At 59.8% G+C, this 12,195-nt stretch overlaps 2 protein-coding genes across 2 annotated transcripts in view; both read right to left on the reverse strand.

Annotated features, from left to right (window-relative positions):
- TIMP2 (TIMP metallopeptidase inhibitor 2) overlaps window positions 1–12,195 on the reverse strand; it is a 45,100-nt gene that overhangs the window by 14,911 nt on the left and 17,994 nt on the right. The gene's annotated exons all lie outside the window — the stretch shown is intronic.
- CEP295NL (CEP295 N-terminal like) lies at window positions 7,993–10,029 on the reverse strand. The gene has a single exon (XM_075559468.1). The coding sequence runs from the start codon at window positions 9,850–9,852 to the stop codon at window positions 8,356–8,358; it is 1,497 nt and encodes a 498-aa protein (XP_075415583.1). The 5' UTR covers window positions 9,853–10,029; the 3' UTR covers window positions 7,993–8,355.

Genomic DNA, 12,195 nt, shown 5'->3' on the forward strand with positions numbered 1-12,195 from the left:
AGAGGCCAGGATCACACGTGCTGCTCCCCAGGCCATCCATGGCCCTCCCTGAGCCCCAGAGGGACCTGCAACCAATGAGGAGGAGGGGGGTCTCCATCCAAGTCCCCGACTGCGTACCCACTGATGTCATGGCCCCGATTCCTGGGTGTCCAACAGGACAGGTTGGAACTGCCCCACGGAGTGACTGTCCACATGGAACCACCGACCTCTCAGCCAGTAGTCCAATGCTTAACGATGCCCGCCCCTGGCCAGGCTCCTTCCCTGGCCGCTTACGGATGGGAGCAGAGGCACCAGAGAAATGCCCGTCCACTGCTGCCGCAGCCACCGGGCAAGACCAGCTGCTCCGTGAACTAGAACCCCGAGTTCGGACACGTGCCAGGACACCGTGTGAAAGACACCAGACATGATTCCATTTGTATGAAGGGTTCCCCCCCACCCCAAAAACAAAGACCACAACATGGCAGGCCTTGGGACAGAGCGACCAGATCAGGCAATTCCACAGGAATGGCGAATGCATAAGTAGTTGCCTAAGGCTTTGGGGAGTGGCCCTGGTGGCTCCGGGGTCAACTTCTAGGCTGCTACCTGGAAGGCCAGCAGTTCAGTCCCAGCCAGCCGCCCTCCGCAGGAGAAAGCACAGGTGATGTGCTCCTGTAAAGATCGCTGGCTCAGCCACCCTGCGGGGTGGTCAGACTGTCATGTGGGGTGGGGTGGGGTTGCTGTGTCCACATGGAAGCCACGGCGGTGGGATCCAGCTTGGGGGTGACAGGTAGGCTGAGAAATGAGTACTAAGAAGGATGCTCTTTGGGGAGAAGAAAACATCACAACCTCGGTGGCGGTGGCACTCGGACACAGCTCTGGGAGCAAGAGACCGAGCACGCTCAAGTGGGCAGCAGGTGCTTTGATGGGTGCCTTCGCTGCAAGGGGCGTCTCATCTTAATTAGAGCAGGTGGTTTGAATGGGGAGAAGCAAGGCAGGAGGCAGGTTCATGAAGCATCTTCTAAGCTCCTGCCTGGTGTGGGGGTCAGTCCCAAGGGACTGCTCTTGCTCTCCTCCGGACCCCCACCCCCACCCCCACTCCCACCAGGAGCCAGGGACAGCCTTGTTCTGGCTGGTGTGAGGCCCGGCGTGACACACCGGCTGACGAATCCCCAGCCAGATGTTGGCTACCGACGTGTGCAGGCCTCAACCTAACTCAAAGCACATGTGACCGCAGCGCCCGAGCCGTCCCGGCAGGCCAGGCCGAGGAGACCACATGATGTCACCCTCCGCCCCCAGCAGGGAGCTTGTGAAGACAATTTCGATGGAGTCGGGCCAGGTGGCTCGGTGGGAAAGCACTGGATGGAAAGTCCGAGGGGAGGGACGGTGGTACTGAGACTGTGCGGGGTAACACCAGGCTGTCCCCAGCATGTCCCCTGATGTCAGTCGGACTGTGGGTCAGTCACGTTCAAAGGAGCCAGATGGCAACCAGCCAGAAGGGCCTCACACCATGGTTCTCTGTGCCTTAGCGTCCCCACCTCCCGCCACTGCACACCCCACGGGTCTCCTTCCCTCCTGGGTCATGGAAAAGGAGCACAGTGCACTCCACAAGGCCGGCTGTTTGAACTCACCAACAGCCCCGACGGAGGCAGATGAGACTACTCTGGCCAGCAAAGATGGTGGTGTCCCAGGAGCCCCAGGGGGCGGTTGGCCCTGTAGGTGTTGGAGTCAGCTCTGCGGCAGCAGGCTTGGTTTGTGCGCCAGTGTCCACAGAGGTGCCAGGGAATAAGCCAAGCTCATCAGCAGCTCTCAGGAGCCCTGGTGGTGATGTGGATTAAGCATTGGGCCTTGAACTTCAAGGTTGGCAGTTTGAAACTCCCAGTGGCTTCTCGGGGGAAAGAGGCAGTTTCCGACTCTGGTAAAGAGCGACGGAAATCCCCTGGGGCAGGTCTAGCCTGTCTGGTAGGGTCGCTGTGAGTCTGCATCGACTTGATGGCAGTGAGTTGGGGATTTGGTTTTGAGCTTGATGGGAAGTGATGCGGTTTGGAGGTAGCTGTGGCACCGCCCCACCCCCCCTCGGTTTGCACACAAGGTCATGTCATTGGGGTTTTGGAACGCATTGGTTAAGCGCTCTTGGCTGCTAACAGCAAGCTGGCTGTTTGAACGCGCACAGGGCCCCTTGCTGGACAAGTCCTGGCCACCTGCTCCATGAGACGGCCGCTTCGGAAACTGGGGGCCACTACGAGTGGGGATCAACTCAAGGCACCTGACAACACTACAGTGGCAGCGGCCAGCACAAACTTCTCCCTCAGCAGACGGGCGGCTCCCTGGTCAGAAGGGCAGATGCCATGGCCTGCCGGGCTGGGGAGAAAGAAGGGACTGGGCTCGGGTGGACCTTGGACGCCCCTGCAACCCTGCACAAGGAGGGTGCCGCCAGCAGGGCACCCATGTTGCTGATCTGAATCCCAGGCTTTTGTGGGTGGGCTAGCCCCTGCGCGTCCAGCCCCCCTTCCAAGCTCCCCTTCGTGGACAGAGCCGACCAAGCTCTGCGTGAAGCTGCTCTGCGGTGAAGGGCAGAGCAGACCTCTCCAAGTTCACTCCTTTTAGGGACATGAGGGATTAACGGAGGGGGGAGGCTGTCCCCGAGTAATTAAAACAGCTGTGGGAGAATTCTTCCCTCCCTGCAGCTGCTGGGGGGAACAGAGACACCCTGGGGGTCCCCTAGACCTCTCCTCTCTTGAGAGCCTGTGACAGGGCCCAGTGGGGAGTATGTGTGTGTGGGGGGGAGGGGGGTCAGCAGGAGAGACCTCTTGGGAAATTCAGGACACGTGGTCACAGTGCCTCACACCAGGGGCAGAAACACCTGGAGCAGCAGTGCCACTGTAGAAGACTGGGGGGGGGGGTGGAAAGTGTGGGCAGGAGGGGAGAGACCCAGAACCAGCGGTGTGGCCCCAGCCCCGCCCTGCTGCCCACCGTGTGGCTCGGACACAGATGGTGAGAAGCTGGCAGCTGGGTGCCCGTCTCCATGGTGACCATCTCTCCTTCCTGTCTGCTCATCTCCCCTCAGAGACAAGAGGGGACCAACATCATCCACTAATACACGGGTGCCTGCCTACAGCTCAGAAGGGCAATGGCCTGGGCCCCAGCCTCCAGACCCCAGCCCTTCAGCTTCTCTGCAGCCCTGGCAGGACCCCAGCACCCACCCTCCACCCTGTAGCCTGATGGGACCCCAGCACCCAGTCTACCCCCTGCAGGGACACCAGAACTCACCCTCCACCTCTGCAGGGACCCCAGCATCCCCTGTGCAGCCCTGATAGGGTCCCAGTATCTCCCCACTGCAGTCTTAAGACCCCACAGCAGCCAGCCTCCCCCACCCCCATAGCTCTGGCAGGCCCTAACTCTGAGCTCCCATGGGCCACGCAGGGATCTCACCAGGGGCTTGGATCGGCTCTGTAGCCTCCACCCTGCAGCTCACGTGCTGCTGAATCATTTGAAAAAAAATGCCAGGTCCTGAGAGGCCCTGCTGAGAACAGGGAGGCTTTGTGGGCCAGCTGCTGCTGTACTTTCTCCACCAGGCGGGGGCTGGGCCCAGCGGACGCCCCTCCCATGCCCCACGGGTGAGGTGGGGGCACCAAGAGGGTGGCTGTGAACTTGGGGGACACCTTTCCTTCCAGGCTGGAGTCTTGGGTTCCCCCCACCCCCAGCTAGCACACGGGCTCCTGTGGGCCCAGCTCAGTGGCTGCATTTCTCAGAGACAGAGAATCTGGGGTCCCTGACAGCAGGACTCCAGGAGCCCCCTCCTCCATGCCTGCTTCCTGTTCCTGGCTGGTTGGCTTGGCTGCTGGAGCCTACAGCCCACCTGTCCCCCACACTGGGAGTCCCTGGCTCTGATGGTGGGCATCCTGCTCTGTCCACAGCCTGTGAACATGGCCCAGTGGGGGCAGGAACCAAGGGTCCCCACAGCAGCAGAGGGTGGAGGGAGAGGCCCTGCCAACCAAGGGAAAACCATCATACAAACCAAGGACCTTCAAGTATACCCTGACTCCCACCCTGACAATCCTACGGGTACACAGACCTTCCAGAAAGGTACCCTGGTGACCCAGTGGACAAGCACTTGGAGGCTGATGGGTCAGGTTCAAATCCAGCAGCCGCTTTGAGGGCAAAGACTGACAGACTTGGGAGCCCTAAGGGTCGCTTCTCTGTGGGGTCTCCAGACACCTGTGAGTCTGGACATGAGGAGGCTTGGGGCACAGTGGTTCAGTGCCTGACAGCTAACCACAAAGACGGTGGTTTGAACCCAGGATCCAATGCTCCTTAGGAGAAAGTTCACATCCATACAGGTCACCCACGGCTATTGAGTGTGGGTTTCCGAGACTGTCGATCTCTATGGGAGCAGACAGCCTCACTTTTCTCCCTCTGAGTAGCTGGTGGTTTCGAACCGCTGTCCTTACTGTTAGCTGACCATGTGACCGTCCTTACTGCTAGCTGACCATGTGACCTGCTATGCCATCTTGGCGCCTGTGTACAGACTCCGCCCTCAGGAACCCTCTGGGGGCAGTTCTGCTCTGTCCCGCAGGGTGCTGTGAGCCGGAATTGACTGGAGGGCGCCTCCAGCCAGGGCACCCCTCACTGTACAGTTTAACACAATCTGCGTGTTACCCACTGAGTGCAAGAACAGGGTCCCCTCCCATGCCCACCTGCAAGCAGCCCCTTTCTCCTGTCACAGGTGTCTAAGTCAGGGACTGCAGCTCCCCACATGCAGCGGGGGGGTGGGGGTGGGGGTGGGTAAGGGGGCACATGAGAGACAGGAGCAGGACAGACTTCCCCAGCAATTCCCAGGAAGCAGAGTTCCTGGCTTCTGATTTGGCCCTGGGAGGGGGAGGGCACACTGCCCCTCCCTGCCCTGTGGGCCTGGGACCACTGCACCCCGGGGACTGCAGGCTGGGGAGCAGGACGCCTGAGGCAGGGCAGGAACAGAGAAGTCATGCCCCCACCCTACCCCCTGCCAGGGCTCAGAAATACACCGCTACTGGAAAGTTCTAGAAGACGCAGTGTTCAGAGAGGACAAACCTACAGCAGAGTAAGGTCTAATAGCAGGCCGGGGGGGCTCGCCCTATGCTTCACACAGTCTCACGGCATTTCCAGAACTCTGTCTGCCTTGAGCTATGGCCATGCTAGTTGCCCTGTGGGAATACAGGGGCATGAGGCAGGTGCCCATGGGGGTTCAGGCAGTGGGTGGTGGTGCAGGGAGGTGGGTGGCAAGTGGGGCCGAGGGCTGGAGGTGGAGCACAGGATTAAGGAAGAAAGCTCAGTTGCTGCCCATCCCCCGGGGCAGAGATTAAGGTTTCTCTGGCTGCTGGGGGCCACAGAGCAAGGCTAATGGGTCAGGCTCTCACCTCCCCACAGGGCGCTTGGTCTTTGCCCCTGGATTGTAGCCCAGCTGGGCCAAGGTGGCCAGAGCGTGCCCCTGTCCTCCCGTGGACACGACCAAGGGACAGCAGAGGGAAGTTACTCACCCTCCCCACCCCCGGGGAACCGCCAAAGAGCCACCTCTTTATTCGGGGACAGGGGGTGCAGTTCCAGGTGGGCTGGCCCCTTACACACAGCACTGGCCTGGCAGAACAGGCCACTGGCCTGGCAGAGCAGGCCCTTAATGACGGGGATAGGACTGGGTGAGAGGTGGTCTTGGCCCTGGACAAGGAGTAGGGGTAGGGGTGACAGTGGGCACTGTCACCACCTCCCATCTCTCTGCCAGTCTCTCTGCCAGTCATGGCTACTTTTAGCTCCTGAGTGGCCAGCCTGGGGATTCTTCACCTGGAGGACACTGGGCACAAACACACCCTCCAAAAATGGAAACAGAAACGGACTAGACTGTAGCTTCCCAGACGCCGACGCCCCCGCCCCCGCCCTCAGGCACCCAATGGCTCTGTCCCTCGGTGGCCCCGGCTTCACACCCAGCCACCCCCATAGCGCCCTGTGTCCTACAATTGTAACCGCCCCCCCCAACAAAAAAACAGACCAGGCTGGGCCGCCCAGGGGACGCCAATGACACTCACCCCCCCACACACACACAAAAGGGATTGTTGTTTGGCTGGAGTGGTAGCAGCCTTGGGCTTCCATCCAACTGTGGGGTGGCTTCACAGCCCAGACTCAGGACATTCCAGAAGCAGAGGACGGAAGGAAAGAGGCGGGCCAGGGCTGGACCGCAAGTGGGAATCAGCCTGGGGCCCCGAGTCCCATGTGATGACACATGCAGGCTGCCCGGGATGGCTGAGGCTGTCCCCAGGACACGCGGTGTCCAGTGGTTGCCCGATTTCCCAAGACACAGTGGCCCCTGCCTCCCCTAAGCTCCCAGTGCAAAGGTTGCATCACTGTGACACCCACAGGCAATCCCAGTCCCTAGTGGCCCTATATATAGGTTTCCTAGCCTGTCAATTTTTATGGAAGCAGACAGCCTCGTTCTTATCTCAAGGAGCAGCTGGTGGATTTGAACCACCGACCTTCTAGTTAGCAGCCCAATGCTCACTAAACCGTTCCACTCAACACCTTAAAAACCCACTGTCATCAAGCAGATTCCCACTCACAGCGACCCTAGAGAACAGAACAGAACAGAACTGCCCCATGGGTTTCTGAGATGGTCAATCTTTTTTTTTTTCTATTTCTGAAAGTAGAAAGTCTCATCTTTCTCCCTTGGAGTGACTGGTGGTTTCGAACTGATGTCCGTAGCCTAACCCACCGCACCACCAGGGCTCCTGGACTATCACCCGGGACCTTCAATGAGGTCACCCACCCCACTGCCATGCGGGTGACGCTCTGCAGGGTTTCCAAGGCTATCAGTCTTTCCAGGAGCAGACGGCCTCTTCCTTCTCCAGCGGTGGGTCTGAATAGCCAACCTTTAGTGGTCCAACGCTGACCCGGTGGACAGGTCAACGTGGCTCAACCAGGAGCCACTGAGTCTCCTCAGAAGCCCAGGGAGGTGGACTCTGAGATGTGGAGAGAGCAGATGGGTCACAGAGGGGAGGGGAGGGAGAGAGAGATACAGGCTCAGGAGAGCTCTCATCTCAACATCCTGTGGGCCAGGTCTAGCCTGCCTCCTGCTTTTGTAAATAAAGTGTAATGGACACCCAGCTCTGCCTGCTCATGGAGGGGTTTGAGCTCTGGGGGCGGAGTGGAGAGCCTTTCTCGGAGAATGGACCGCTGGCCAAGCGCAGTCCATGCAGGAGCAAGCAGCTCTGAGACCTCCTCCCAGTCTCTCCGCATGCAGCCAGCGGTTCAACCCAGCCGGCCTGGGGGCTGGAGAGGGCTGCAGAGCTGAAGGTGGGGATGGGACCCCCACCATGCGCTCAGGTCCATGCTCCCCTATTCCCAGGCTCACAGGAAGCAGGTCCAGCCCTGCTGGAAGCACACCCCTTCCTTCTTTCCCTCTCCCTGCCCTGCTTCCCAGTACGAATGCCTAGTCTGCTCACTGCAGTCCTGCTTCCCAGTATGAATGCCGGGTCTGCTCACTGAGGTCAAGTCGACTGCTCCGGAAGGATGGTAAAGGGGAGACCTTCTGGAAGTAGTGCTCCAGGCCTGTCTTTGGAGCTGCCCCAGAGTGGGCTCGAACTGACCACTCTTTAATCATCCTTGCCCCCCACCCAGGGACTCCAGTATGAGGGTGCCATTGGCATGCACGGTGAGTCCGAAAGACGGCATGGGGTTTTCGTGAAACCTGGCCGCGACCTCGGCCCCAGGCTAAGCCACCAGTGACATCTCTTTTGAAACGGTGCCTGCCTGAACTTGGATGCCTGGGAGAAGCCCAGTGTTTCTTTGGCTCAAACATCTGTCGTACAGAGCTGACCTGCAGTCCCCCTCTGAGCTTGTGGCTGGGGAAGGATGCTTTAACCCTTCACCCTTCTATCCATCCCTCTGGCTCTGCCCCATTCAGGCCTGTGTGGCTCTCCCCACTGAAGCAGCGCTTCCCTTTAAGGGGGTCCTGCCCGAGAAAGGTCATGTGTTCCTGCGAGGGGAGCACACACAGGGAGGCCACAAACCCAAAACACGGTAGGGTTTTCAGGGCAGACAGCCAGGACTTTCTTCCGGGACATCTCTGGGTGTGTTCGAACTGCTAACCTTCCAGTTAGTTACTGCATATGTAACTATTTGCCCCACTTGGACAGGAATTCCAAGGTTGTCTTCCCTAAGGAAGCACCTTTCTTCCACAGAGCAGTGGGCAGGTTTGGGCAGCAGTCGAGGGCTGGAACACATGTACCCCCAGGGACGGGGAAGAGGTTGGGTTCCCACCCTCCAGGCCCAGACATGGACGCCAAAGACCACACAGTAACACAGACAAGCATCCCAGAGATGGGTTCTGTATTGGTCTCGCTGGGGCCCTTTCGGTCAGCATATCTTCTGAAACTCTTGCAGACGCTTCCGGGCTTCCTCCAGGAACTGCCGGTGAACCTTGTTCTGCTCAATGATCTGCTGCTGAAGGTCCACAATCATCTGGCTGTGCCTGCTCTCATCCAGGCTGTTGCCCACCAGGCCGGGGATGCTGCCAGACCCCAGGGCACCCTCAGAGTCACGGAAGTGCATGGGGGATGCCTTCGAGGGTGCCTTCCTCTGCTCCCGCTTCCGGGCCTCCGGCCGAGTCCCATGCACAGCGAACGGGCTCATCTTGGGGTGTTCTGTCTGTTCCAGCAGCTCCAGTGTCTTTTGCCTCCTGGGTACTGTCACCTCGGGGGTCTGCTTGGCATCCGTCGTGCCCCCTACCCCTCTGTCGGCCAGCTGACCTCCCTCCACCAGCCTGGTGCTTTTGGGGGGCTCCTGTCCAGGCCAGGACGCGGGAGGTGAGGCTGGGTCTTCCTGCTTACGGTTGGCTTTAGCCACCTTGCTTTTCTCATCAAACCTGGCCTTGGCCAGGCGGTGGTATTTTTGGGTCTCGATCTTGGCCAACAAGGTTTTCAGGTTGTCCTGGGCAGGCGTCGCCCCTATCTCGGCCTTTGGGGGGCCCTGGTCCACCGTGAGGCTCTGCCCCTTCCGGGGCTTCCGCTCCAAGTGCAAGCCCAGCTGGGCCTTCAGCTTCCGGTTGGTGGCGAACAGCTCCTCGAAGGCAAACTCGAGCTCCCGGTGCCACCTCTGAGAGCCCCCCGGCCTGCCCACAGGGGTGGCACACACGGCTCCCTTTCTGCGGGTCAAGCCCACCGGCCACTGTCCCTGCTCCTGCCGCCTGGCCTCTCGGCTCGACTCGAGAGGGTCAGGTTTCGGACAGGGGGTAAAGGTGGCCACCTCTTTCCCCAGCTGCCTCCTCCTGTCTTGGGCCACCTCTTTTGCTCGGTCCCCCAGGGGCTCGCTGTCCTCAGGACACAGCTTGTCCACCTCCTCCCCTCTGTTCACCCAGGGGTCTGGATGCTGACGACCGCTGCTGGTCCTCCCAGAGGCCCCTCGTCGCTTGCTGAAAGGGGACTGGACCGCCCTTGTGACACTGGAGGTGCCTGTCACCTTCACCCCAGCTTTGGGGTTCCATGCTAGCCTCTCCTGGCGGCCAACCTCCTCCCTGAGGGCTGCTTTGGTCCGCTGCTGCCTGGTGATGGCTCGCTGCTCAGCCCCCTCTGGGCCCGGCTCCTTGTCCTGGGACTGCCCACCCTCGGCACCCTGCACCTGTGCCTCCTGGAGCCACTCTGGGTCCCTGACCGGTGCCTGCTGACCCTCCTGCCCCTCAGCCACAGGCTCAGTGGCCAGAGGCTGGTTCCCCCGATGCTGCAGGTCCTGTCTCCGCCATGCAGCCATGTCGCCCTTGTCCTGGGCCTGCAGCAGCCGCAGCTCTGATGTCCAGCGTGGGGTCTCATCTGCGGGGTGGGTGGCCAGCCAGCCGGCCCGCTCCAGCTTCCTCGTCATCCCACGGACTTGCGGATGAGACCTCTGGGGGAAGGCGGTTGGTGTCACCAGGGACCCCGGGTCTGAGGAGCCACGGGTGCCCAGCAGCTTGCAACCACACCTTCGGGGAGAGGGGGGTGCTCACCCCTTCTGGAACTTTTGAGTAAACGAAGCAGCCCTGGGGACAAGCGACATGATTCTCAATGCAGGTCTTTCTCTATGCCCACCCAGAGGCCCAGCCCGCCTGTCCTGGGGGACAGCATCCAGCACAGCATGGTCAGCTTGTCTGGAGGTATTTTCAGTTACTAGAGTTGGCCAGGGGGGCAGAGTGCTAGTGACATCCGATGGGTGGGGGTCAGGGATGCTGCTCCACATCCCACATTGTACATGCCAGCATTCCCGGGAGAGCCCCTCCCTACTGGGGTGGGGCACCACCCGAAGCACCTGGAGGCATATTGGGGACACAGAAGGGCCTCTGTCCCCCTGGAGGGAAGCTGCTTGTAAAGATAGAGGGTGGGAGGGGACTGTGGGACAGGGGAGTGCAGGGCTGTGAATGTGTGCATGCCGTGTGTACAATGTGAGTGAGGTGCATGTGTGACATGTATGTATTGTGTACATGCTGTGCGTTGAGTGTGGTGTGCCTGTCATACATGCATAAATGTGCCACATGTATATAATACACATGTGACCGTGTTCCTCGGGTGTGCGGTGCATGCATATCGTGTGTAAAGCACATGCCTTCTGTGTGGTGTCACAAGCATGTGATGTGCTACATGCACATGAGTCTGGCTCATGTATGCGGTGTGTATATGTCATGTGTCCATCATGTGGATGTGTCATGCAGCTGTGGCGGGTCACATATTTGACTATGTCAGTGTGGAGTGTTCTGTGTGTCTGCATCACACATGTGATATGCATGTGTATGTGCTATGTGTATGAATGTGTCACAGGTGTGTGGTGAGTTGTGTGTGCATATAGTAGGCGTGTTGTATACATGTGCTTTGTGGGTGATAAACACATGTTTGGTGTGTGGGTGTGTCACATGAATGTGGTATGTTACATATGCAGCCTTGTCACATGTGGTGTGTTCTGTGTGTATGCTTCACATGTATGTGTGCCCTGTGTGTATCAATGTGGCCTCTGTGTGACCTGTACGAGTGTGTGTACTGACTAACTCCTAGGCAGGCCTATGAAGGCGTAAGTAAGCTAGTGGCACTGACCCTTCCCTCCCGCCCCCCCCCGTGAACCCCACCATACCCCTGAGCAGGGAGCATTTGTCTGAAGAGGGCCAATGTCACTCCCCACGAATGCCGACACTGACAGCTCTGTGAGACCAAGGGGCTACTTCCTGGACCATGGCAGCCACTATGGGTTAGGGAGCACAACCCCCCTCCCCCCGTCTCTCCAAGGCCCAATGTCACTGCAGGCCCCCCTGTCAGCCACGGCCACTGTGCAGATTCCCCCCCACTGCCCCGGTCCTAGCAGCTCCAGCATGGTGTGTCTGGGCAACAACCCTCTGAGGCAAAGAGCCAAGTCAGCCTGTGTCACAGATGGGGAAACCGAGGCAGGGAGCTCAGATGCAGAAAGGCCACACTCGATCAGAACCCCAGTCACTCGGCTACCTGTAGCATGTGCCCACAGCCAAGCCTGGGGGAGCCCTTCCTGTGGGAGGGCAGCCACCTTCCCACTGCCCTCATCGGAGCACACAGTGTGCATGGGGACCGTGGCCAGTGTCTGTCTCATGTCAGCACAAGGAGCCCCGTGATGAGGGAGGAGGGGGAATGGAGCACACCGAGGATCTCCACAGAGCCGGCTCAGAAAGATCGGTGTCCATGAGACACTCTGAGGCCTCAGGGACCGTGGCCCTCAGCCACCCTCCAGGGCTGGGGCTGAACTGCCCCCTCCCCTCCAGGGGCTTGGTTCTCAGCTGAACAATGAGCAGGCCTACGAGGAGAACACGGCCAAACACGCCTGTCCCCGGAGAATGCCATCCCGCTCGGTCAAGAGGAAGACCCTCCACAAGATGACTGGCACGGTGGACGCAACACTGGGCTCCAACAGAAAATTGTCAGGACGGGCGGACCGGGCGGAGCTCTGTTGTGCGGTCCGTCGGGGGCGCTGGGGGTTGGAACTGACTCCCGACGAAGACAGCTATGTGAGCGGACAGTCACGCTAGAGCCAGGAGCATGCCTTGGCATGCCTTGACCAACCGACCAGCCCAGGGACAAAGGTGAGGAGGCGGGAAGGACGGATGGAGACGAGAAACGTGGGGAGGAAGTGAGGAGTGACGTCACATTGTGGGGACGGTAGCCTGTAAAACAAGGTATGCCTGCCGTGCTGAACAGAAACCGGGTCTGCTCGGCC

The sequence above is a fragment of the Tenrec ecaudatus genome, chromosome 10 (genome assembly GCF_050624435.1).
Source record: "Tenrec ecaudatus isolate mTenEca1 chromosome 10, mTenEca1.hap1, whole genome shotgun sequence".
Lineage (NCBI taxonomy): Eukaryota > Metazoa > Chordata > Mammalia > Afrosoricida > Tenrecidae > Tenrec > Tenrec ecaudatus.